Source organism: Aquarana catesbeiana, linkage group LG04, assembly GCF_042186555.1.
Source record: "Aquarana catesbeiana isolate 2022-GZ linkage group LG04, ASM4218655v1, whole genome shotgun sequence".
NCBI classification, from domain to species: Eukaryota; Metazoa; Chordata; class Amphibia; order Anura; family Ranidae; genus Aquarana; species Aquarana catesbeiana.
This window is the reverse complement of record NC_133327.1, coordinates 324,254,191-324,279,438: the sequence shown is the minus strand read 5'-3', so window position 1 is coordinate 324,279,438 and position 25,248 is coordinate 324,254,191. Positions and strand designations below refer to the sequence as shown.

The 25,248-nt window shown below is 41.6% G+C and overlaps 1 protein-coding gene across 2 annotated transcripts in view; it reads left to right on the top strand.

Moving 5' to 3' along the window:
- UBE3D (ubiquitin protein ligase E3D) overlaps positions 1–25,248 on the top strand; it is a 341,867-nt gene that overhangs the window by 242,381 nt on the left and 74,238 nt on the right. Inside the window, exon 9 of one of the 2 annotated variants that reach the window (XM_073626863.1) lies at positions 4,999–5,137. The exons of the other annotated variant lie outside the window; for it this stretch is intronic. Within the exon in view, the coding sequence (XP_073482964.1) occupies positions 4,999–5,137 (139 nt within the window). The remainder of the gene's footprint in view (positions 1–4,998; positions 5,138–25,248) is intronic. 2 annotated transcript variants of the gene reach the window in all.

The following is a 25,248-nucleotide window of genomic DNA, read 5'->3' as shown; positions in this document are numbered from 1 at the left end:
GCTGATCAAACAGCAGCATTGTTGGTGCCAACCATATTCATTGCAGAGACCTTGGTTTATCACTGTAATTGCCATGAATGACAAAGCAGATGTTTTATCTTCAAAAACGCTTTGGTTTCCCATACTTATTTCAGCTGATATTATGATGTTTAGCTTGTTTTCTTATTTGTAATAGTGCTTTCCATCCAGTAGGAGCTCGTAGCTAAATTCTGTATGGCTTGTGATAGCTTTTCAAAACATCTCCTGCATTATGCAATTTTCACAACACCTATTTGATTTTTATTTGTATAACCTTAACATCATTTTTAGGCACTTTTTCATGTATGTAGCTCTCTTCTATGAGTTGTATCCGTATCTGATTGTTGAGCTGAAGCAAGTTAATGACCTTAAAACAATATTTTGAAGTGCTGCTGTACCGCTTACTTGACTAAACTTGCTGGCAAAATCCAAGGGATTTTCTTTTAGTATGTTTTGTTTTTTTTTTTTTTCATTTTTTTATTAAATTGCAAATATTTATAAAAAGAGAATCAAAGCAATTTGTATTTTTTTATTTTTGTTTGACATTCATTTTGATTTGATCTGTGCAGACCAGTAGGCCAATGATTAGTGGTTAACCACAGCCTTATGCATGGATTACATTAAAAACGGTTAAATAGAATTTTGTACACAATGCCAGTTACAAGTTTTATTTATAGTCTGTTGTGCTATATTAAATCTAAAGTTTAAAAAGCTATCATACGTTATACTGTGTATTTTTAAGAAATGTTATCTGTTCTCTGGTCTAATAAAATTTCTGTTTGGGCATATCAAAGGTGAAGTCGCATTCCTTCTAACCTTTTAACCGTTCTAACCTTCAGGGCCCATTTTATTGCAGTGCAACAATGTACATGAGTTAATGCATGTTATGGCACACACTAACGTGCGTTGTGATGGAGGAAAAAAAAATAATCTTTTTATTTATTTATTTTTTTTAAGCAAGGCAGGGTACCACAACATAGGTCATGTGCATTGGACTGTAATGTACAATGTGCAGAGGTATTGGTATTCATAGTGAATAGAGCAGGCACAATGCACAAATGAACATGGGACCTCACGTTTTATTTGAGCAATAAGCATCCCTGTATTTGGTAACTTGTCAAATACTATTTTGAATTGCTACAGTAACTGGCCAAGGATAAATAAGCTTTGTCTCTGTTCAGCTGTTGCTTACATTACTTATGTGTCTTTTATTGGTTATGTTGGGAAAATTTGTCACAAACAGATTTTCAAGTGTTATTGGACACCAATTTCCTTTTCTCTTTTCTTATTAAAAGCTATTGGTTTATCTTGTTATTCTGTGTCTCTAAGACTTTGTGTACCCAGAGATTGAAATCATTGGTAGATAACACGTGACAATGCAATGTTAGGAAACCATACATATCCCCAAAGTGCATCTGAAGATTTATACAGTTATCCTTTAAGCTTGTTAAAGTGTCCAACAGACACTGCCAGTATGGTCACATAAAATAATCCAGACCCCTTCCCTCGAGAACTCTGCTAAGGTCAGTGGTGCACTAGGGACAGTACCATTCAGTTTTGTCTATTTGGCTGTATTGATAAAACACACTGTTTCTGCACATTTTTATTGTGAAATGAGCATCTTGGTAAATATGACTTGAAAATAATTATTTTTTTACCATTTGCTATGTTTATACAGGCTTTTAAGTATATAATTACTGTATATAGTATATTTGTTATTGCAGAAGAAAGTAAAATACATTTAATACACCAAAATCTGTGTGTAAGTGGAAACCCAACTAAAAGTTTATAGATAACTGTACAGTATAGGACACATGCTTGATTTTCTTAGACCGTGGGTTTATTGGCTGGTACCTTCAGGCAGTTGGATACTGGCAGTGGACATCTAGTCTTCCTGTGGATGTAGTTTTTGGCCACAAGTTTCTTGTGGCAGCACTATGAGTTGGGTCTGTTGATCCTTGTTATTGTTTAGCCTGTTGGCACACTTCTGTTTTCTTTTGTGTTGCTCATCCTTCTTGTTCATTGCTGGGGGGCATCCTAGGGTCTGTGAATATACAGTTGGTGTCATGTACTGTATAATGCGATAATGTATAAAAGGAATTTTGACTTGCCTATAAATTCCATATCTTGGAGTTCAGTTTAGAACACAGGCCACCCTCCCCTCTGTTCCTGTGTTACACTGCATTGCTTGTTACAAAACTGAGGACTCGTGGTGTGGGGTAGGGTTATAGGGGCATGCCTAGGAGGTGAAGAAAAAGTAAGATGACCTCATAAGCTAAGTTTCGGCCAGTGATTCCAAGGGGTGGAAAGTTTGTGTCCACAGGGCACTAGTACCCACTGTTCATGGGTACCTCCAATCTGACTCCCTACCTTCCTCTGGGCACTTCAGTGACTCGTTAGCAGCGCACCCTTCCTCCTTTTTATCAGGAGAGTATTTTGCGCACACGGTGTCTGATTTAATTTCCAAAATTTCAGGCCTTTATAAGGATACCAGTGGTAACAAACATTTGCCTTCAGTCTTCCCTCCTGAGTCAGACTTTGCTCTCAAGGCAGAAACTGTTCTAAAGGAGGTAGTTGATAAGGAAGTTACCCCTCCCCTGCAGAGAAATTAGATCAGGATGAGATGCCTACAGCTGAAATGTCATTTAAATATAAGAATAACTTAGTTACCCGTATTGATGCTGTATGCTCCTGTCTAGCATTAGAGCAGTCTGAGTCGGTTTGTCCCAAGATCTTTCATTATAGGTTCCCTAAAATTTCCAAAACTTGCTTAGATTTTCCCACTTCACTTAATCCTGAAACCTGTCCAGAACAGGGACTAGCTTCACCCAAAGAAATATTTTACTTCTCCTAAATGCTTTGCACAGCAATACCCTATTAGGAGGTTTCCTATGAAAGTGAACAATTCTTGTAGTTGCCCCTACAGTCTCTTGTTTCAAACAGACTTTCTCAGCCCCTGTAAAGGAAAATCTATTGTTTAAAAAAAATGAGGATAGAGGCCCTCTTCTCATTACAAGACAGTTTTCTAGGCCATTTCTGTCTAAACCATATGCATGACCCAAGTTCCTAGTTCCAACCTAACAGGTGCTTCAGTCCACAGTAAATTACATATCTAGCTTGGCAGGTATACTTGGCCTGATCTCCAGGAAGTGTTTTCTCTCATATGCACACAATTCTTTGGTGTAAAAGCTGGTAAGCAGAATACCCATGTAATAGATTCCTAAAACAACTAGCCTTTGAAGGTGGACACCTTTTGAAGGAGATCACGGGTTAAGAGTACTCCCTCCAAAAAAAGAAGACTCAACTTTCTACTCATAGGTCTTCTACTCATGAGGTTAGGAAAAATTAATTGCGCCCCCCCCCATGCCTCCAGTTCCAAATTTAAGTTAGAAACTTTCTTTCATAGAATGACAAGGACCTCCCAATTGGCTATGGCTCATTCCAAGCCCTCTTCCCAGTGATAGAGTGCCTGCACTTGTCATAGTGGGGTAACGTCTGTTGGTCCCAAGAATCTCAGAAGTCGGGCCCAGAATGTAAATTCCATGGACTGCAAACTGAAGTTTAACCATCTTGTGACTTTGAGGTCTCTCAAAGGGCAAATTTCAGACTCGGCCGTACTATTTCACAAAGTATTGGCCTCTCATTCCTTAGTTATGGCCTTTGTGCAGGGTTCGCACAAATCTATCTATCCCCTGGTACGCTCCCCTGTGTCTTTGTGAGACCTTAATATGGTTCTTCAGCTCTACAGGAGATGTCCTGCTAACCTATTAGAGATATTTCCTCGTCTGACCTTTCTTGTGCTATCATCTCTATGTGGCGGGTCTCTGAGTTAGCAGCCTTATCCTGTAAGGAGCCTTTTCTATTGTTATACAAGGACAAGGTTGCTCTGAGTCCTAAAGCCTATTTCCTACCTAAGGTGGTCTCTAACCTTGCATTTTAATTTTCCTATATTCTGTTCCAACATTCAAACAAATTTCTCTCCACTGTCTTGATGTAGTACATCCAGTTGGAGTGTAACACTTGGCCCACTGTCTTGTATTTGCAACCAGATTCCCTCTTTACTCTTTTAGCAGGCTTTTGTAAAAGTCTCCCTGCTTCCTGTTCCACCAGTGCTGGGAGGTTTAGACAAGTCATTTTTTTGAGCCTATAGTCTAAAGAATAGAATTCTTGTTAGGGCACATTCTACAGATCCGTTACTAATGGGATTTTCAGAATCAAGCAATCTGTTTTTCAGATCTGCAAGGCTGCTACCTGGTCTTTGGTTCACACATTTGGGGATTGTCCTTGCAGTCTATTAATTTGCCATTCTTCTGTCACCTGAAGATAACTGCATATAACCCATAGCAAAGACTAAAGATTCTGTGTCCCATACTGTTTTCCAAGAAACAGATTTTACTGGTGTGTAAAAAGATCTTATTTGTTACATTGGATAGAGCAGGCAATGGTTATATGTCTGATTTCTGTTGCTGTCTGTCTCCCCATTGTGAAGATTTCCCTTGACTTCCAGTCCTGATAACATCCAGGACATAAATATGACTTCAAACTTTGTTTTCACCTCTCTGGAAGCCCGTGGCACAAAAGAAACCTATGAGGGTGACACTCCAGAAAAGGAAACCTGTAAGTTCTACCTTGAGTTCCATTTCGCGTTTAACCTGTTCACATTGCTTTCTTACGGCCCTTTAAGTGGGCTTTATTGCTCAGGAGGTGACATGGCTTCTCACAATGGTCACACGATCCGTAGCCTGTCCCATTTAAAGGAACTATTGGCGAAAGCTTGGTCTGTAGGCTGGGAGCGCTCAGTAGATACACAGTTAGCACACAACCACATGTCTCTAGGGATGCATATGTACAGCGGCTGGGAGTTAATACCCACTTTTCTCTGGTAGCAAGAGGTTGATAAACATATGTGGAAGATTTGTAATTTATTTCAAGGTAGTCCAATAATATATCATTTGATTTTTCATTTCTGTATCTTTCTAGGCTTGAGGATAAATGGATGAATGAAACTGGAGCTCATTCATTGACGTTCCCATCCAGGACTTGCTTAGAGCTGATCTTGTTGCTCTCTCTCAACAATGCCTCTTTGCCTCATTCCTTGCGTTTTATGAATGAATGGCAGGTAACTCATGTCTACTAAAGGCTTAAGTTGTTGTTGCATCATTTTTTACTTTTCTGTTATGATTAAATGTAAAGTATATATATATCTTATATAGTCTTTAACATGTTGATATAATTTTAAATAGTTTTTACTTGTGATCCTGCCGGGAATGTCCATCTTTAGGCACATCCTGTTATAGGCTGACAGCACTCTGTCATTGTCTTCCAGTTGTACTCATGCTTTGTCCCCCTTTCAGAGCTTCCAATGGGAGACTATAGGTTGCCATTTCAACACATATTATGCAGGCATGTCACCATCAGAAAACATGCCCTAAGAAATGCCATGCAGCATTCGCTTGAGTTCATGCATGTGGATATGAAGGAGCTACAAAAAGTCTGCAAAATATCAGCAGCTCTGAGATGCAACAAACAATGATAAAGTTAAAGCAGTTGTAAAGTCTTGTTTTTTATTAAATTAAATTAAACAGGATTATAATGACCTGCTCCGTGCAATGGTATTGCACAGAGAAGCCATGAACCTTCTCTTCTGGGGTCCCCCACTGACGCTCTCTGCTGCTTCTTTTCTGTGTCTGCCCCCATATAAAGCGACTTGCTATCGAGGAAGACTAATGGGCTCACTCTCAAGATGGGCTTTGTGCATCCACAGACACACACAGCTTGGCTTGGCCCTGCCCCCCGCTTCCTCCTCACCAGATTTGATTGACATCAGCGGGAGCGCTCTTTGTATAAACTTTATTTTTAGTTATGGATCTAAACCCAGTGCATGTTTACACACCTTTTTGCAAAATAATACACCTGCATTCAAATCCGTAAACAAGAAAAAGCTTTGAAATGCTTTTTTTTTAGAGCCATGAGGCCTTAATATCATATGTTGAAGTAAAGTTGTATTATTTTTTCCATTTTTAGTCTATGGAGCTGTTGATATAAAATGTAATGCAAGGACAGGACATTGAAATTAAGATGTAGAACTATATTGCAATACCAAATTCTAAATAAATTAAGCTGTAAATATATTGACCCGAAATATAAAGTTTTGATAACTTTTCTACCAGAAAGCTATGTTGTATTTCCATTGTTCTTTAATGGTAAATCATTTTGTTATGATCGATCCTTTTTAATACCTTGCGATCCTGCTTTAGAAAGGTCACTGGAACGTAAACTATTTTTTGGAAGGGTTATAGCTTTTATTGCCTGAAATTCCCATATGTCATAGAAATATTTCACACTCCTCATAATTCCGTTGTCCTTCCTGTATGTACAGTGTGTTGGTAAGAAGAGGTAGGCATTCTTATTTTGTTCCAAAGTTCTTAAAGGGTTTTCTTAAAAATAACCAGTAAGTTATTGAGGAATAATTTTTAAAAAAAGACTTAATATGCACTATACAATTTTTTCCTGACAGAAAGGGTTGGAGCCTTTGGTTTCTTTTGCTGTATATGTCCCCTTTGGGGGAAGGTATGGCAAATCTGACATTTTAGTTGTTTGTGAAACTTGAGTAGGGGGAAATTCCCTAATTTGGACCTGTCCTGGTGACAACTGTAAGGTGGTAGTTCTGTTACCCTCTGTTGTGTCTTAGTAACTGAAAGTAATAAGAAGATGCATACACAGGAGTACATATGCCAACAGCTTCTTGAAATAAGCAGACTAGCACAGTGGGGGACAAGGGGTAAACTACTTTTTAAGCATGTTCATCGTTTAAACTAACCGATAATACCCTTTTGCATGTGAAACTGCTAGATAATAAAAATGTGAGAGGCTCATAAATTACTTGCATGCAAAGTTTTGTCTACAAAGGATGTACTCACTAAAGACTACAGCTGGTGTTCTGTGGTTTATAAACTACTATGAATTTCGACATGAAACTCTTTTGTGTCGTGCTGTGTGATGTACAACACTCCCCCCCCCCCCCCCCCCCACAGATTTTAGAGGTGATATGGTTTTATTCTAGACTGGAAATTGTATGTGTGTCAAAGTTCATACTGTGGCTACATGTTTTCTGTTTGTAATAATAGAATATCGTAGCTGCATTGTTAAATTTGCAAGCTTGAGGCTAGGTTCACACTGGTGCGATGCGGGAACCACAGCCATCCCTGTTCCCGCACCGCATCAGAATCATAGGCAGTTCACATTGCGCTCTGCGGACCACTATGGGTGTCAATACTGTATAAAGTTAATAACACCCCCAAATCGGTTCACAGAAGCAAGTGGGAACTATGGAATCGGATCGCATGGGTCTGAACTCCCATGTGATCCGATTCCAGTGCAGACAAAAAGTCCGGGTCCTGCACCATTTTGGTGTGAATGCTATGCGATTTCAGGAAATAAAATAGCGAATATTCCCACGCTAATATGGAGAATTATATAATATAGAAATACCCATGGTGCAGCAAAAACACCATGAGGGTCAAACACTACCCACAGTAAGGTATATTAAAAAATCAATAAATGGTGTTGCGCTCCAATAAAAATATAGTGCTAGAATACAATGACAATATATATTAATTCAAGTAATGCACATACTGATATATGTAAATTATCAAATGCATAGATCCACGATAATGATCAGTAAAGTGCAATAAATGTGCAATGGATGTAAATAAAGTGACTGTTGCCTGTAAATACTCAAACTTACAAAATACATAAGAAAGAGTAAAATAAAGATTAAAAATGTATAAAATAATAATATTCAACAAAGTCCATATACATATAAAAGTGCAAATGAAACACAATCTGGAAGTGATGTTTATCTTTCAACCATGGGAAGGTTCAAAGTGTAAGGCCAAGGTGCTAGCTGACAACAACAAGTGGCAATGTGACTTTGGTGGTCTGAATCTTCGGTGCAAATGACACCCATAGGAGTGTTAACTTCTTACCTTACTGCTGTAAGGTAAGCAGCATTCAATGAAAACAGAGGGGGTTGGTGATCACTCAAAAGAAAAAAGGGGGGTCTCCTATCCGTTCCCCCTGGGGAGTTCCAGTGTATGCAGACCTTAGAAAGTGATTCCTCTGGATGCCTTTCTCCAGGACTAGGTAAATCGCAGAACACCGCTCAAATGCATCAAACCGGGTGTTATAAAGAGGAAACAAAGAGCCTCTATAGTGTAGTATGTTTTTAAATATTCGGCGTTTATTACATAGAGATTTAAAAGATCAAAGATCTAATTGACGGTCGCTCATTTTCTTGTAGCCGACCTGCCGAAAACATAGGCGCGGCCATTTTCCAAGGGATTAGTTCTTTAGGGCTACGATCGTGGCCATTTTGCTGTGGTTAAATAGGGACAATACAGCGTGGTAGCGTTAAAGGGCTACGATCGCGGCCATTTTGCTGTAGTTTAATAGGGACATAACAGCATGATGGTGAAGAAGAGGTATATTAAAAATATAAATAACATTATGAATATGAGTAGATTAAAATAGCCAATATGGGTGATATATGGGCTAAAACCGCAGATATATAATGGCACAAAGTAACTACAATAAGTGATAATGTATATAAATAACAAGAAAATTTGAGCCTATTAAAATGAAGAGAAACAGAGGGAAAGTTTTTTTAAAAGAAATTTAAAATAAATGGGAGAGGGTAAAATATCAGAGGAAGAGAGAACTATTGCCATAAAAGACAATTATGAGGTGCCATAAAATAAAATTAAAATTAAATTAAATTCAAGATTAAATTCATAGGACTCCGGAAATGATGTCAGAAAGGAGAAGGCATACAATAAATAAATGAAACGTAATGAGCTGTAGCGAGATGAATGCGGTAGTATAATATCAAATAGGGCTGGCAGTAACTAAGGTAGGTAACAATACAACTATGTTAAAATCCACTGAATGGATGTGGTTAAAAACCGAAATCTTTAAAAAGCACTAATAAAACAATTTAAATCAAATTCTATATTCAGACCCCGGGGCGTAAAAGTGTCTAAAATAAAAAAAAAATCCATTTTGATTCTAACTGGCTAAGGGTTCTAACTTTGTGCCCGCCTCTCCAGTGCTTCTTATATAGTTCGATGCTCCAAAATCTGAGGTGTGTGGGGTCTTGCTTGTGATGTGTGGCAAAGTGTTTGGAGACACTGTTTGTCGAACTCTTTAATGATATTTTGTATGTGCGCCTTGATTTGCACTTTCAGGGGTCTCTTTGTGCGTCCAATATACTGAAGACCACAACTGCATTCGAGGGCATAAACAGCCCCTTCTGTGTTTCAACAGATAAAATCGTCGACCTCGTATGTGTTGCCAGTGCTGGTGGATGTGAATATCTTTTCTACTGGTCTTTTGGCCTTCGCAATTCACAGCACCGAAGTCACAGTGCCACTTGTTGTTGTCAGCTAGCACCTTTGGCTTACACTTTGCACCTTTCCATGGTTGAAAGATAAACATCACTTCCAGATTGTGTTTCTTATCGTACATCACGGGACACAGAACCATAGTAGTTACTATGTGGGTTATAGGCCACCTTCAGGTGATGGACACTGGCACGCCCTAAGACAAAAAGCGCACTCCCTATATAACCTGTTCTGCTACTGGGAGTACCTCAGTTTTTTCGCCAGTGTCTAAAGTGTTGGTCACGAGTAAAGATGTGCTGTCCTGAGCTCCACTGGAGCAATCCTTGCTGGGGCTAGCCATGCAGCCGGATCCATTCAAAGTGTCTTTTTGCCGAATTGAATGGTACCCGGGCCTCGTATCCGAAGAAACGAGGTCTTGCCTGTAACGCTTCTCTTTTAGAGAGCTGAACCCCTGGGATCCAGTACTTTTTGGTATTAAGGCCATAAAGTTTTACTGGCGGTGGTGCTATTACAGGTCCAGGATTGTGGGTTTCCTCGAGAATCCCAAGCTCCTGAAGGTTTAACAGAACCCACCGTGAAGGGTGAAGATTGGGTCTGTTGGTTTATCACAGAAAACTCTGCGGCGGGAAAGGTAAGTGGAGTCTTATAAGAAATTTTTAAAGATTTATCTTATGAATGTCTCCTTTAATTTAGTAAATGTTGTCATGCCTATGTGTCACCACTGGGGGCTGTATAGAGCACTTACCATCTCTTGCTTCTCAGAGAGCTCATGATGTGTCCAGGAAACAGCAGTTTTCTCTTCCTCCGGCTGGCAGCAGACCTCCGGTAAGTCTGGGGGGATTTTTCCCTCCCCACCAGATGCCCCCCTGTGCTGTTTTTATCTTCCCCTCTACTTGGGGAAGGAGCGCATATATAAAAAAAAAAAAGCGAGGAAACTGCTCAGCGGCTTCCAGGCCCCCCCTTCGCTATTACTGCCTCTCTCCCTGCTGATCCCATCGGATCGGAGCCTGCGCTTGTGTGGGAAAAACTCTTTTTTAAAAGAAAGAGGAAGGGCCGTAGACCGGGGGGGGGGGGGGGGGGGGGGCTTAGCGCGGTGTTGGCGTCCTCCAATGCCCAGCTCGGGAATTTGTGTTTTAAAAGCCAAAACATTAATGCTGTTGCAAGCTGCGGAGGGACACAAGAGCAAAGGTGGCATGCAAGAGGTTTTTGGTAACACAGGCATTCTTTTTGATACATTTACTACTGCATCAGGCTGAGCATTAATAGCAGCAGCAGAGTTGGACTGTTGCTCAAGCAGTGGATGCATTCCTTCTGGTAGTACCTCTGCTTTGTGCAGCGGCTATGGTCGAATGGGGGGTTAAAAACACCAAAGGGCTCTAGAAGGACTATAGTCACACGGCAGCTCAGAACCATCTCAAAAAAGATGGCATCCTCCCCTGAGAGTAATATGACTGGTCAGAGTGAGCCATCAGGAGGGGCAACTGTTGCAGCTGCTCTTAACTCTGCAGCCCCTGTGTATATTACTAAGGAGGTTTTTCTTCAACCATTTTAAGTTTGGAGCAAAAAATTGATGCTTTATTTGCATCTCAGAGTGGGACTAAGCGTAGCAGATCCCTGTCCATTGCTCAGGACCCTCATGCTGAGGAACAAGGGGCGAGAGAGGTTGAATTTCTCTCAAAGGACCAGGAAGAGGCTGATGTCTCCTCTTCCGAAGAACCTAATGCGGAAGTATCAGGTTCCCAGGAAAGGTTGTTGGTACAGTCCCTCACTGAATTGGTCCGCTCCACATTTTTACTGCCAGTAACGCAGTCAGTCGATAAGCCCACCTCTGGTTTGGGTTCACTAAAGCCTCCCCAATCTGTTCATGCCTTTCCTATCCATTCATGGCTAAGAAAGCTAATGTATTCTGAATGGGAGCACCCAGATAAAGTTTTTCCCTCCAATAAAGTTTTCAATACCTTATCCTATGGAGGAAGAGTTCTATAAGAAATAGGGAATTCCAGCAATTGACACTGCTATATCCTCTGTAAACAAAAACCTGACTTGTCCAGTAGACAATTCTCATGTGCTAAAGGATCCAACAGATAAGAAGTTGGAATTCCTTTTTAAAAACTATATTTCGCTCGCAGGTTCAACCTGCGCTGGCAGCGATTGGAGTATCTCGGCAGTGGACCTCTTTGAGTCCCGCCCCCAGACCTTTGCGAGTCCCGCTCCCAGACCTTTGCAAGCCCTGCCTCCGGGCCCCTAAAGGGGACCGCACCTTGACATCTGAGGGCCCCGCACCTGGACCTCTGAGAGCACCGTCTCTGAATCAATGAGAGCTTGGCTGGCTAGGTAGGTCCTTCTCCCCACAGACTGCTTGTTGACTGTTATCCTAGCCCTGACCTGTTTATAAACAGTATAGCTGTAAACTGCTGATAGGTAACATTTTAAAATGGTTACTTAGTTGATCACATCCTGTACTCTGGTCTCTGTTTATGTCCTATGTCCGCAGTCTCTGGTTGTCTCCTGTATTAGATCTGCAGTTTCTGTTTGTCTCCTGTATTAGATCCGCAGTCTCTGGTTATCTCCTGTATTCGATCCGCAGTCTCTGGTTATCTCCTGTAATAGATCTGCAGTCTCCGGTTATGTCCTGTATTAGATTTGCAGTCTCTGGTCATCTCCTGTGCTAGATTTGCAGTCTCTGGTTATCTCCTGTACTAGATTTGCAGTCTCTGGTTATCTCCTGTACTAGATTTGCAGTCTCTGGTTATCTCCTGTACTAGATTTGCAGTCTCTGGTTATCTCCTGTACTAGATTTGCAGTCTCTGGTTATCTCCTGTAAAATATTTGCAGTCTCTGGTTATCTCTCTACCCTCTGACAACCAGTCAATGATCGGTAGTAATATGCTGTATTCTCTGGCTACCAATTGCAATTGCTGCCTGACATGCTGCAGTAAACTGATTTTGAGTCTTACTGCTATTTGTTATATGTCTAATGCCCCGTACACACGGTCGGATTTTCCGATGGAAAATTTCCGATCGGAGCGTGTTGTCGGAAATTCCGACCGTGTGTGAGCTCCATCGGATTTTCCGACACACAAAGTTGGAGAGCAGGAGATAAAATTTTCCGACAACAAAATCCGTTGTCGGAAATTCCGATCGTATGTACACAAATCCAACGGACAAAGTGCCACGCATGCTCAGAATAAATAAAGAGATGAAAGCTATTGGCCACTGCCCCGTTTATAGTCCCGACGTACGTGTTTTACGTCACCGCGTTCAGAACGATCGGATTTTCCGACAACTTTGTGTGTCCGTGTGTATGCAAGACAAGTTTGAGCCAACATCCGTTGGAAAAAATCCATGGATTTTGTTGTCGGAATGTCCGAACAAAGTCCGACCGTGTGTACGCCCTATAAGAGCGGTTGTGGGGCCCTAGAAAATGTTTGCACAGGGCCCAATCAATATTAAAGATGGCCCTGGGTACTCAAGGTTATTCCTGATCAGCAGGCCGGTATATCAGAAGCGTTGTGTTTTACAGTAGACGCTATGAAAGATTCCATTCTCCAAGCCTCACGGCTCAAGCTAGGGCTGGTACATGTGCATAGAATCCTATGGTTGAAAAATTGGTTAGCCAAAGCGCCATGCAAAAAGCTCTTGGCCACCATTTCATGGTGAACGGTTATTTGGAGACAATTTGGATAAGTATATCCAAAGAATTTCTAATGGGAAAAGTTCCCTTTTACCGGTTAAGAAGAAGTTTAAGCATTTTTCTTTTAAATGTGCTTCTTCTCCAGTGCCGGGGGCATCAACCTCCTGGCAGTCACGACGGCCTCCACCGTCAGCTTCAAGAGGTAAACCTCAGGGTCAGTCCCAGGGCCAAAAGAGGACCTGGGGGAGGAAACCCACAAAACAAAATACTAAAGCCTCCTCATGAAGGGGCGCCCCCGCTCGCTTGAGTGGGGGGAAGGCTTCTACAGTTTTCAAGGGTCTGGCAGGAACAATGTCAAGACAGATGGGTGGCTTCCACAATTTCTCTAGGTTACAAACTAGAGTTCTGAGAATTCCCGTCTCGTTTTCTCAGATCAAATGTTCCAGAGATCCAGTGTAAAAGAAGTCTCTTTCTAGCTTTGGATCATCTCTTGTCTCAAAGAGTGATATCGGTGGTCCCCTTGGAAGAGCAAGGATTAAGGTTTTATTCCAACCTTTTCACGTTTCCAAAAGCAAACGGGGATGTCAGACCCATTTTAGATCTCAAAGCTCTAAACCAGTTTTTTATTATCCATTCCTTTCGCATGGAGTCAATCCAATCAGTAGTCTCCATCCTACAAGGGGGAGAATTTCTGGCATCAATCAACATCAAGGATGCTTATCTCCATGTGCCAATTTTCCCCGCTCACCAGAAATTTCTACGCTTCGAGGTAGAAAATCTTCATTTTCAGTTTGTAGCTCTGCCTTTCGGTGTAGCTACTGCACCTCGAGTGTTTACAAGGGTCCTGGCTCCTCCTTTAGCCAGGTTAAGGGCTCAAGGTATATCGATGCTAGCCTACTTAGACGATCTACTCTTGATAGATCAGTCGGTAACCCACTTAAATCAAAGTTTGGTCACTGCTGTCAGCTACCTAGAATACCTAGGTTGGATTCTCAACCTAAAGAAATCCTCCTTAAAACCATCAAGGAGATTGCAGTACTTGGGGCTGATCATAGATACAGTTCAAAAGAAAGTGTTTTTGCCCCAGGAAAGGATCGGTTCCATAAAGGAACTGATTCAGTTGGTCAAAACAAAGAAGAGTCCTTCTATTCAACTTTGCATGAAGTTATTGGGAAAGATGGTGGCTTCTTTCAAGGCTGTTCCTTATGCACAGTTTCATTCAAAACTGCTGCAAAACAGTATTCTGTCAACTTGGATCTAGAAGGTCCAAGCTCTGGATTTCCCAATGCGTTTATCCCCCAAAGTGTGTCAGAGCCTCAGTTGGTGGTTGATATCCAGGAATCTTCAAAAAGGAAAATCCTTTCTACCAGTCACTCGGAAGGTGGTAACAACAGATGCCAGCCTTCTGGGCTGGGGAGCAGTTCTGAAAGAAGCATCTGTCCAAGGGAAATGGTCCTAATCAGAGAGGACCTTGCCCATCAATATTCTAGAGATCCGGGCAGTACGCCTGGCCCTAGAGGCCTTGACACTCAGACTACAGAATTGTCCTGTCAGGATCCAATCCAACAATGCCACAGCAGTGGCCTATATCAATCACCAAGAGGGCACGAGAAGTCACGAAGCCCAGAGAGAGGTGAATCATATTCTATCTTGGCAGAAAACAACATTCCTTGCCTATCAGCAATTTTCATTCCAGAAATAGAGAATTGGCAGGTAGACTACTTGAGTCGCCAACAATTGTTTCCGGGAGAATGTTCCCTTCACCCCGACATCTTTCTGTCAATATGTCAAAGATGGGGAGTTTTGTTTGTGTTGCCAGACGGTCCTAAAAGAGGATAGGCAGCGCCGAAATCTACTATTTCCAAATGGATTTGTCAAGTGATTGTTCAAGCTTATGGTTTAAAGAGGAAAATTCCTCCTTTTCATTTTAAAGCGCACTCCACCAGGGCTGTTAGTGCTTCTTGGGCAGTGCATCACCCAGCCTCCATGGCTCAGATCTGCAAGGCCGCAACTTGGTCTTCAGTCCATACATTTGCCAGATTCTATCAAGTAGATGTAAAAGGTCATGAGGATATCGCCTTTGGGGCGCAGTGTACTGCAGGCTGCAGTATAAGTCCTCTTGTCTCTTGGTGCCCTACTTTTGTTGCGTCTCCCTTCAGTTAGCATTGCTATGGAACATCCCACATATTAACTACTATGGCTCTGTGTCCCGTGATGTGTAAGAAAAAAGGATTTTTATAACAGTTTACTTGTAGTAATCCTTTTCTTTGAATTACATCACGGGACACAGATGTCCCTCCCTTCATTGGTATACACGTGTATTGCTTTGCTACAAAACTGAGGTACTCCCAGTAGTGGGAGGGGTTATATAGGGAGTGCACTTTTTGTCTTAGGGCGTGCCAGTGTCCATCACCTGAAGGTGGCCTAGAACCCACATAGTAACTACTATGGCTCTGTGTCCCGTGATGTACTTCAAAGAAAAGGATTTTACAGGTAAGCTGTTATAAAAATCCTATTTTCATCTGCACCATTTGCACTTTTATATATATGGACTTTGTTGATTATTATTATTTAATTTATTTTTAATCTTTATTTTACTCTTTCTTATGTATCTTGAACATTTGAGTATTTACACACAACAGTCACTTTGCATCCATTACACATTTATTGCACTTTACTGATCATTATCGTATTTGCGGATCTATGCATGTGATAATTTACATATATCAGCATGTGCATTACTTGAATTGATATATATATCACTGCATTCTAGTGCTATTTTTATATTGGAGCGCAACACCATTTATTGATTTTTGATGCAATTTCAGGCATACAAACTGTATGGCTGAAATCGCACTGCATAAACATTGCATGTGATGCGCACAGGAATGCGGTGCAAATCACATGCGATAACTGCAATTGCATTAGTTTGAACCCAGCCCAAATTATCTGCGGTCACTGTACAACAATGCAGGGAAAACACGTAGGTTCATTTGTGAACGCAATTATAGTGTCTTTGTAGTACATCTCTAAAGTCTATATCTTGTCATCGTAAAGAATTGGACATTCTGTGTGTGTTTGGTATGTTGACTTGTTGTAACTATTAGGAAAAAATAACAGCTTGATCACAAATGACTCTCTTGTTAATTAGTTAGCATTGTATACATGATTCATTTTCTTAAGAGGGCTGTCAAGTTTACAAGTAAGTTTAAGGGAAACTGTCTGTGTTACCAGGTTAGCCAGTTGGCTTTTCCCATACATTACTCAAATACAGCTATTGATAGTTGGTCACATTCAACTGAATTTGTTCTGTAATGTTGATGACTTTTTATAGTTTCTCCAATCCACTTCTTAGAAGTTCCAAAACTTCAACATTACAGAAAAAGTCTAGCTAAATGTGACAAAATGCTATGAACTATACCGTGACCTGGATAAATAACCGTCGTTACTAGAATACATGTATCCAAGAGGAAGAGGCTGATTTGTGTAATTGGGCAGCATAGACGGCTCTCCTTTGTTGCACGAATGAGACCACTGGTTAGATAGTAGTTTGACAGTTCCTCTGACATGTTATGGATATAATTGTTACTTTCTGTTATGCTTCATTTAGAATCTTGAATGTAAGTTTAACACATGCTTCTGACAGTTATTTGCTGTACTTGCGTGCTATGTTAACAGAATAAGTACATGTGTACCCACTGTTACATAGCAGCACCTAATAAATATTTAAGATGATGTAAAATATTTATAAGGTCTTAGGAAAGCTTAATATCCACATATTCATTTGAACTTTATCACCATCAGGTGGCATGCAAGTACTAAACATGGTAACGGACAGCTGAAGTGTCCAGTTTTTTTGTTTGGCTGGTGTTCCCTCCAGACTGTAAACGCTGGAAGCAGAATTTTTATTGGCCGGTGTCAGAGAGCCATGCCAAGCAAGCAAACTTGGATTATGTTTGTTAGTGATAATTGTCTGGGGAATGTTTTAGGCCTCATGTACACTGCTGCTGCTAAATGGATGTTTAGGAGCAGTTGGGCATTTTCTTTTTCAACTGCTCCTGAACTCTCCTCTGTTATCTTATCAGTACACAGGGTCGTTTACAGTCGTTTCTAGGCAGTTGAGTTTAGAAGCTTTTTTTGGAACGCAAAATAATGGGTTCAGAAGCTGAGTTTAGAGGCATTTCAAGCGCCAAACACTTCTAAACACAGTAACTCGCGTTAAGCCGCGTTTCGTTTACAGGCGTTTTTCATTTTTTGCTATTTTGAAAAAAAAAACGTTTTCTTTTTAATGCTTCTAAACACAAACGCGGCATGTAAACGCGGCAAAACTGACATTTTAAACATGGGTTACTATCTGTCAAGTTAAATCGTTCAGGAGAGGTTGTGAAAACGTCCCATGTACATGAAGCCTTATAGTATAACACATGTTGTTAAAGGCGCGTGTATGAACTGGTAGTTGGTAGGGGATACCATGGAAATTAGAGTAGATGGGTATTTGTGATTCCAAGTAATATATTTTTTAAATGTCAGAACTGTACAGCAGTAGTAATCAAAACAGCTGACATATGCATGTTGTACTATGCAATGCTATTTGTACCATACTCTCACACTTCTGGAAAGAGAGAGTTAATGTCCATAACTTTAATTGCAGGGATAATGTTTTTTTCACATAGTGGTCTGTTTATCACTCCACACAACTTTCACCCAAGATTTGCTAATTTTCTGCTTCAGTCTTGTGTAAATCTTGGATGAAAAGATTGATGAATAGACCCCCATAGTCTAAAGGTTTTAAAAAATACAGAGGTAAAATGGATAAACATGTATATAAAAAGGTATAATTGTGAATGTATCACTCACAATGCTGTAAAAAATGTTCTTTCATTTATATTTATCAGAATTAAAAGTAAAATGTCCCTGTATATCTGAAGTGGAAAATTTAAAAAAATTGTTTGCAAATGATGGTTCAGAACTGTTTCCAAACATTCCTTGTAGCACCATCTTCTGATAAATGATCCTTTATCTTGAACATCTTATGATAAATGCTCAAAACTAGTAACTAAAACTAGTTTTTCTTTAACCTGTTGCCCCCCGCCCACCGTCATATGATGGCGGAGCGCTGCGGCTCTTGTTCTGGGACGCCGTCATATGACGGCGGCTGATTCACACAGGGCGGGCGCGCAGCCCTGCTCTGTCGGTGTCCCCGGGACACAGCGCGTCACCAACAGGGGTGAACAGCCATTGGGCATGGCTGTTCACCATGTGATCGGTCGCGATTACGTCGCGGCCGATTACAAAGGGGTATTCCCCGCTTTAGACCGTGCATGCGCGCGATCGGGAGCGCGCAGCGCGGTCATGTCGGCGGCGACGTGTTCCCAGGAACACTGCTCGTCACCGACAAGGGTAAACAGCCAATGGCTGGCGGCTGTTTACCACGTGATCGGCTGTGATCCATTCACAGCTGATCACTAAATGTAAACAAAGACCGGTTGCTAGCTGTTACCGGCTCTTCTCTCCTCACACACCGTTACCAGTATGAGAAGAGAAGAGCCAGGAGCAGTGAGTGACCGATCTATGTTTGTAGTGTACTGCACCAACACCACAAATAAAAGAGAACCTGTCACATCGCCCCCCAATTACAGCTGTCACCCAACAGTCACCACATCAGTGCTTATAAAAGTGCACCTGTCACCCATCAGTGCCCACAAAGTGCACCTGTCACCCATCAGTGCTCACAAAGTGCACCTGTCACCCATCAGTGCCCACAAAGTACACCTGTCACCGTCAGACTGCCGTCAGCGGTGCACCTGTCGCCCATCACTGACCGCCATCAGTGACCCTCATCTGTCACCTATCTGTCCCAAAAAGTGCACCAGTCACAATCGGACTGCCATCAGTGACTGTCACCCACCAGTGACCGTCACACGTGACCGTCACCTGTCACCGATCACCTGTCGCCCATCAGTGACCACTACCTGTCACCCATCACCTGTCGCACATCAGTAACCGTAATTTGTCACCTGTCGCACAGCCCATCAGAAAAAATGTCCAAAAGATTCTATACAAGTGAGGAGGCGTTACAGATCCTCTCCATGACTGATGAGAGCAGCGGGGAGTTCTCATCGAATCAAATTTAGCATTTGAACCGATCGATAGTAGTGGATCGGCAAACAAATCAGAGGAAGATTGGATCCCTCCTAAAAGAGCACGGCACTCTGGAAAATAGGCAGCCACCAGCAGTATACCCCAGGATCAAAGTCCCAGGCCCAGTACCAGCGCTGCTACCAGCGATAGACCCCAAAACCAAAGGCCCAGTACCAGAGCTGCCGCCAGCGAAAGGCCACAAGAAATGCCCAGTACCAGCACTTCCGCAGCATTACGCCCAAGTGCCAGCACAGGAACTCCAACTACCAGCACTGGAGTGCCACATCCCCCAAGAGCCAGGGCCGCTTCATATCTCCCAGATGGTCTTGCCAATCCAACATGGCTGCCTTCCGACTCAGGATCAGCAAGAATTCCCCCTTTCACCGCACAGCCAGGTGTGCAGGCCAATACCCAAAATTTTTCTGAAATTGATTGTTTTAATTTATTTTTGCCCAACACTTTGCTGCAACTCATCATGGACCAGACCAATTTATATGCCCAGCAGCATGTTGCCAACAACCCCCAATCTTCATACGCCTGTCCATTCGAGTGGAAGGATTTGACTCTGGAGGAGTTCAAAATGTTTTTTGGGCCTCACCATAAACATGGGGCTTACAAAAAAAAATGAAAGGCATGCCGATTGGTCCACCCACCCCATTCACCACATGCCCATTTATTTTTCTGTAATGTCCAGGTCCCAATACGAGACAATAATGCGCTTTCTCCATTTCAGTGGCAACACCCAGTGCCCCCCCCCCGCAATCATCCAAATTATGATAAATTATATAAAATTCGCCCACTCATTAATTTCTATTCCCAACGATTTGCAGAACTCTATGTCCCCGATAAGCATATATGTGTAGATGAGTCCCTGGTACCCTTTTCAGGCCGGCTAGGAATAAAACAATACATTCATAGCAAAAGGGCCAAATACTGAGTGAAATTTTATAAGCTTGGAGAGAGAGAGCCCAGGATATCTGTATGCGTTCCGCATATATGAAGGAAGAGATTCCCAGCTCCAGCCCCCTGAGTGCCCGGCCTACATGGGCACAACTGGTAAAATTGTATGGGACCTGGCCTACCCACTGCTGAAGAAAGGTTACCACATATACCTGGATAACTTCTATACAAGCCTGCCCCTTTTCAAACACCTCACACAAACCCTGGCCTGTGGAACTTCCAGAAAGAATAGGAAGAGCTTGGAACAAGCCATAGTAAATAAGAAATTGTGCAGGGGAGAAAGAGCAACTTTGAGATGCAACGAAGTGCTGGCCTTGAGGTGGAAGGATACCAGGAATGTGTACATGATGTCCACCATCCATGACGACACTACAGTTGAAGTTCAGAGAATAATACCAATAGATACCAGCTACCATTGTCCCCAGTGTCCCCTTGAACCCGGCCTTTGCATTGGTGAATGCTTCAGACTATATCACACATCCCTAAAATATTAGCCCATATTCTTAACCATTTCCCCATTTTCATCATCTGTGCTGACCATTTCCCATGCTTCCTCAAATAACCATGCTACTGCCTTCTACGTGAACTGACCCTGGCCTGTTTTTTGACTATGCCTCTGCCAACCGTTTGGACTGCTTACATGTGAACTGACCCTGGCCTGTTTTACCAACTACGCTTCTGCCCACCACTTGGACTACTTGCACGTTATCTGACCCTGGCCTGTTTTATGGACTATGCTTTTGCCTACCGCTTGGACTGTTCTGTTGCCCTGCTACTGTAGGACACAGGGGTCTCACATGTGAGGGGCTCCAGAAATGTTTATCCGGATGGAGAAAACAATTTTTGTTTTTGTTGTCTCTGGGTTTCGTAATTTCCAGATTAGGGTCTGGAGTCCGGAGGCTTCATAGAGATTTGGGTGGGTCGAAGCCTCTACCCCTGTGCCCCTGTGCACAGGTCTTACCTGATTGTGGCCCTCAGCCTGCTGCTGACTTACTGCCGCCATCCCCCTGCCTGCAGCATAAACTGACCACACCTCTGCCTGCTACCTGGACTATGAAAATAATTAGCTGTAGCAAGAGGCAGTATGTTTACGAAGGGCTGGAGAGCGGTACAATAATGAGTGCAGGGAGGTAACAGTGTACCAGGACCAATATTATGTCTGTGCTGGCTGTCTCTGCCTGGACAATTTCTATGGACAAATGCTTTGGCTGTGCTGACTATAGACAATATTCCTGCCTGCTGCCTGAATAATTACTATTGTTGCTAAGCACATCCCTGCCTGCTGCCTGAACCAATTCTCTCCTCTGGGGACACTACTAAAACCACAGGTAATACTTTTTTTTTTTTTTTTTTTACCCTTTCCTCAATAGAATTTATTTTGGAGTGTAATTTTTGGTATGTAAATGCTATGTGTTAGAAATATAAAGGCCTTCAAAAATAATAGTTTGTCAGGAAATTAGATGTGTAATTTATGCTTGTAGAACGCCTGAAGGTGCTACTTCAATGGTGAGCCTCTGTATGTGGTCAGGCTGTGTAAAAGTTTGACACATGTGGTATCGCCATTCAGGAGGAGTAGCAGAATGTATTTTGGGTAGTCATTTTTGCTATGTACATGCTATGTGTTGAAAATATCTTAAAAATTGACAACTTTGTGGGAAAAAAATGCGTTTTCATTTTTTTTCCACATTTTCCAAAAACTTCTGGAAAAGAATTAAACGTTCAAAAGACTCATTATGCCTCATAAATTATACATTACGGTGTCTGCTTTCCAAAATGGGGTCATTTTGTGGGCGTTGCCATTGCCCTGGGGCTCCAGGGCCTTCAAAACTGTAATAGGTTGTTGAGAAATAAGATGTGTAATTTATGCTTGTAGAACGCCTAAAGGTGCTACTTCCCTCGCGGGCCTCTGTATGTGACCAGGCTGTGTAAAAGTCTCACACATGTGGTATCGCCATACTCAGGAGGAATAGCAGAATGTATTTTGGGGTGTCATTTTTGCTATGTACATGCTATGTGTTGGAAATATCATAAAAATGGACAACTTTGTGGGAAAAAAATGTGTTTTCATTTTTTTTCCAGATTTTCCAAAAACTTCTGGAAAAAAAAAATGAACAGTTCAAAAGACTCATTATGCCTCATAGATTATACGTTGGGGTGTCTGCTTTCCAAAATGGGGTCATTTTGTGGGTATTTGTACTTTCCTGGCTTAGTGTCTCAAGAAATTAGATAGGTCTTCAGTACATCAGGTATGATCAATTCTCAGTGATTTGCACCATAGCTTGTAGACTCTCTAACTTTCACAAAAAACAAATAATATACACTAATTAGGGTTATTTTTACCAAAGATATGTAGTCGCATAAATTTTGGCCAAAATTTATGAAGAAATATTACTAATTTGCCAAATTTTATGACAGAAACAAAGAAAAAGGCATTTATTTCACCAAATTTTTAGTCTTTTTTTATTTATAGCACAAAAAATAAAAAACCCACTAGTGATTAAATACCACCAAAAGAAAGCTCTATTTGTGTGAAAAAAGGGACGCAAATTTAATTTGGGTACAATGTTGCATGACTGAGTAATTGTCATTCAAAATGTGAGAGCGCTGAAAGTTGAAAATTGGTCTGGGCAGGAAGGGGGTGAAAGTGCCTTGTAGGCAAGTGGTTAAAGCTCATTTTGCACAGAAAGTTACAGTTGTGACCTTATTTTTTAGGAATTCTGCATTATCACCCGCAAAACGTATACTACTGCCTGTTTGTGAATTCACTGATCTGATTTAAGGCGATTATAAAGTCTTGTTTAAAAAAATAACAAATATGTTATACTTACCTGCTCTATGCAGTGGTTTTGCACAGAGTGGCCCGGATCCTCCTCTTCTCGGGTCCTTGTTTGCTGCTTCTGGCCCATCCCACCTGTTGATGGCCCCACAGCAAGCAGCTTGCTATGGAGGCAACCGAGCCGAGCTGCAGCTCCGTGTATCCATTCAGACGCGGAGCTACGGTTGGCCCCACCCCCTCTTTCTCTCCTGATTGGCTAACGGACTTTGATGGATAACAGCGGGAACCAATGGCGCCGCTGCTGTGTCTCAGCCAATCAAGAGGGAGATTCAAGCTGAGGGGCTCGTGGACATCGCTAGCCAGAGGTAGGTATGAGTTAGGCTGCTGCACACAGAAGGTTTTTTTATCTTACTGCAAAGAATGCATTATGATAAAAAAAAAAAACCCTTCTGCCTTTACAACTCCTTTAATGAAGAACGCTTATTCTGTTGTCTGAAATATGGACCTTAAAGTATTTAAGGTGACTTTGATAAGGCGCATGAAACATGTAAGCCGCGTTCCCCACAGCAACAAACAAGTGTACGATCCGCCCACATCTGAGTTCTCCTCGTTTCCGGCTCCAACCCCCTGTTCCTGGCCTGTACGTCTGCGTTACTGAGGGCGCCACGGAGGACGCCAATCTCAGCTAGCCTGGTCAGCCCGCTTGAGAGGAACATCCAGCAGAGCGGACCACAACACACCTCCCGCAGCACAGCAGGATGGACATTTGTGTTGGTGACATCGGCCATAATATTGAGACACCGGAATTCCTACTGTGATACTTTTATCGTATATTGGGATATTGGATTATCCATTCCTGGATTGGGACTTGGAGCTAACTTTTGACGTTAACCTTTTGTCATCTGGAACATGGTGGTATTGTATATACTAATTGTCAGAGTGCTCCAACGATGACAATGAGTTTTTAGTTTATGTCAAGTTTTATTTATCACTTCATTTTCATTGACAGTTGTTTTTAATTTTAAAAGTGCATCCAGTAAATGAACTTGTTTTAGCACATCATCTGCAACAGTTCTTTTATACTGGTCCCATTGAGTGCTGCAATTGTTACTTTTGTTCTTTTTTCCACCTTTTCCCAGTGGTTGTCAGCTGCACTGGGTTCCAGTTATTTCTTTACAATTTATATGACATGAACTTCTCCTTTAAAGACTGCAAGTTATAGCGCTGAAGGACTCTTTGTTTTTTGTCTTACACATTCTTAAAATGCAGTAAAATAGATTTAAAATAAGTGATCTCTAGCTGCTTGTTCTGTGAAGTAATTCATTCTCAAAGATCACAACAGTCGGGTTTTGGCTGGACCCCTAACAGTTTTAGAAAGGCTGTCAGACCATCAAGATTCTGCTACCATAGTAAATAATAGGGAACAAGCTTTCTGTGCCTATGTTTCTCTTTTTGCTTGATGCATGTCAGTGCATGTGTAAAGATGCACATCAACACGTTACGACATGCATTATGATTCATTTTTGCAGTTAGTAAAAAGTGAATTGTAACAACACATCACCGTTAATGCATGTTGATGTGTGTTTGCCAAATGTTTTGATGCATTATCATTGATTTCAATAGAGATCAGAGGGTAAACACATCCGAACGTATTTCTTAACGGAGCCTATAGCTTCTGAGGTTCCTGTAAACACTTTGGTATGCATAGTCTACATACAGGCTTACATTAAGTTATACCTTGGCAATCTATTAGGATTTACTCTGCTAAAGTCAGACCAGTGCAAGATGTATTCCTATTCTTTGCTGTGGTTTGCACTTAAGAGCTAACAATCAAGAAATAAATTCTTTATTATATAGGACCATTCCTGCACAGACTGGTCCTGTGACTGCACATTTCTCTGTGTTGTGCTAAATATGGGTGTACATTGACACTTCAAGAAGCTGTGCTGTGCAGATTATTCAGTCTGACCTGTATAGAAACATGGCGGAAACAACACTACTGTTTCTAGTTTTTATCAAAGTCTTCTGCTTCTTCGGATCGTTCCCATCTAAAGTGGTATCAAATGAAAAGCAAACCTTTATTATTTTGCAGCATGCCTCATACAGTCAGGTCCATAAATATTGGGACATCGACACAATTCTAATCTTTTTGGCTCTATACACCACCACAATTGGTTTGAAATGAAACAAACAAGATGTGCTTTAACTGCAGACTTTCAGCTTTAATTTGAGGGTATTTACATCCAAATCAGGTGAACAGTGTAGTAGTTACAACAGTGTGTATATGTGCCTCCCACTTTTTAAGGGACCAAAAGTAA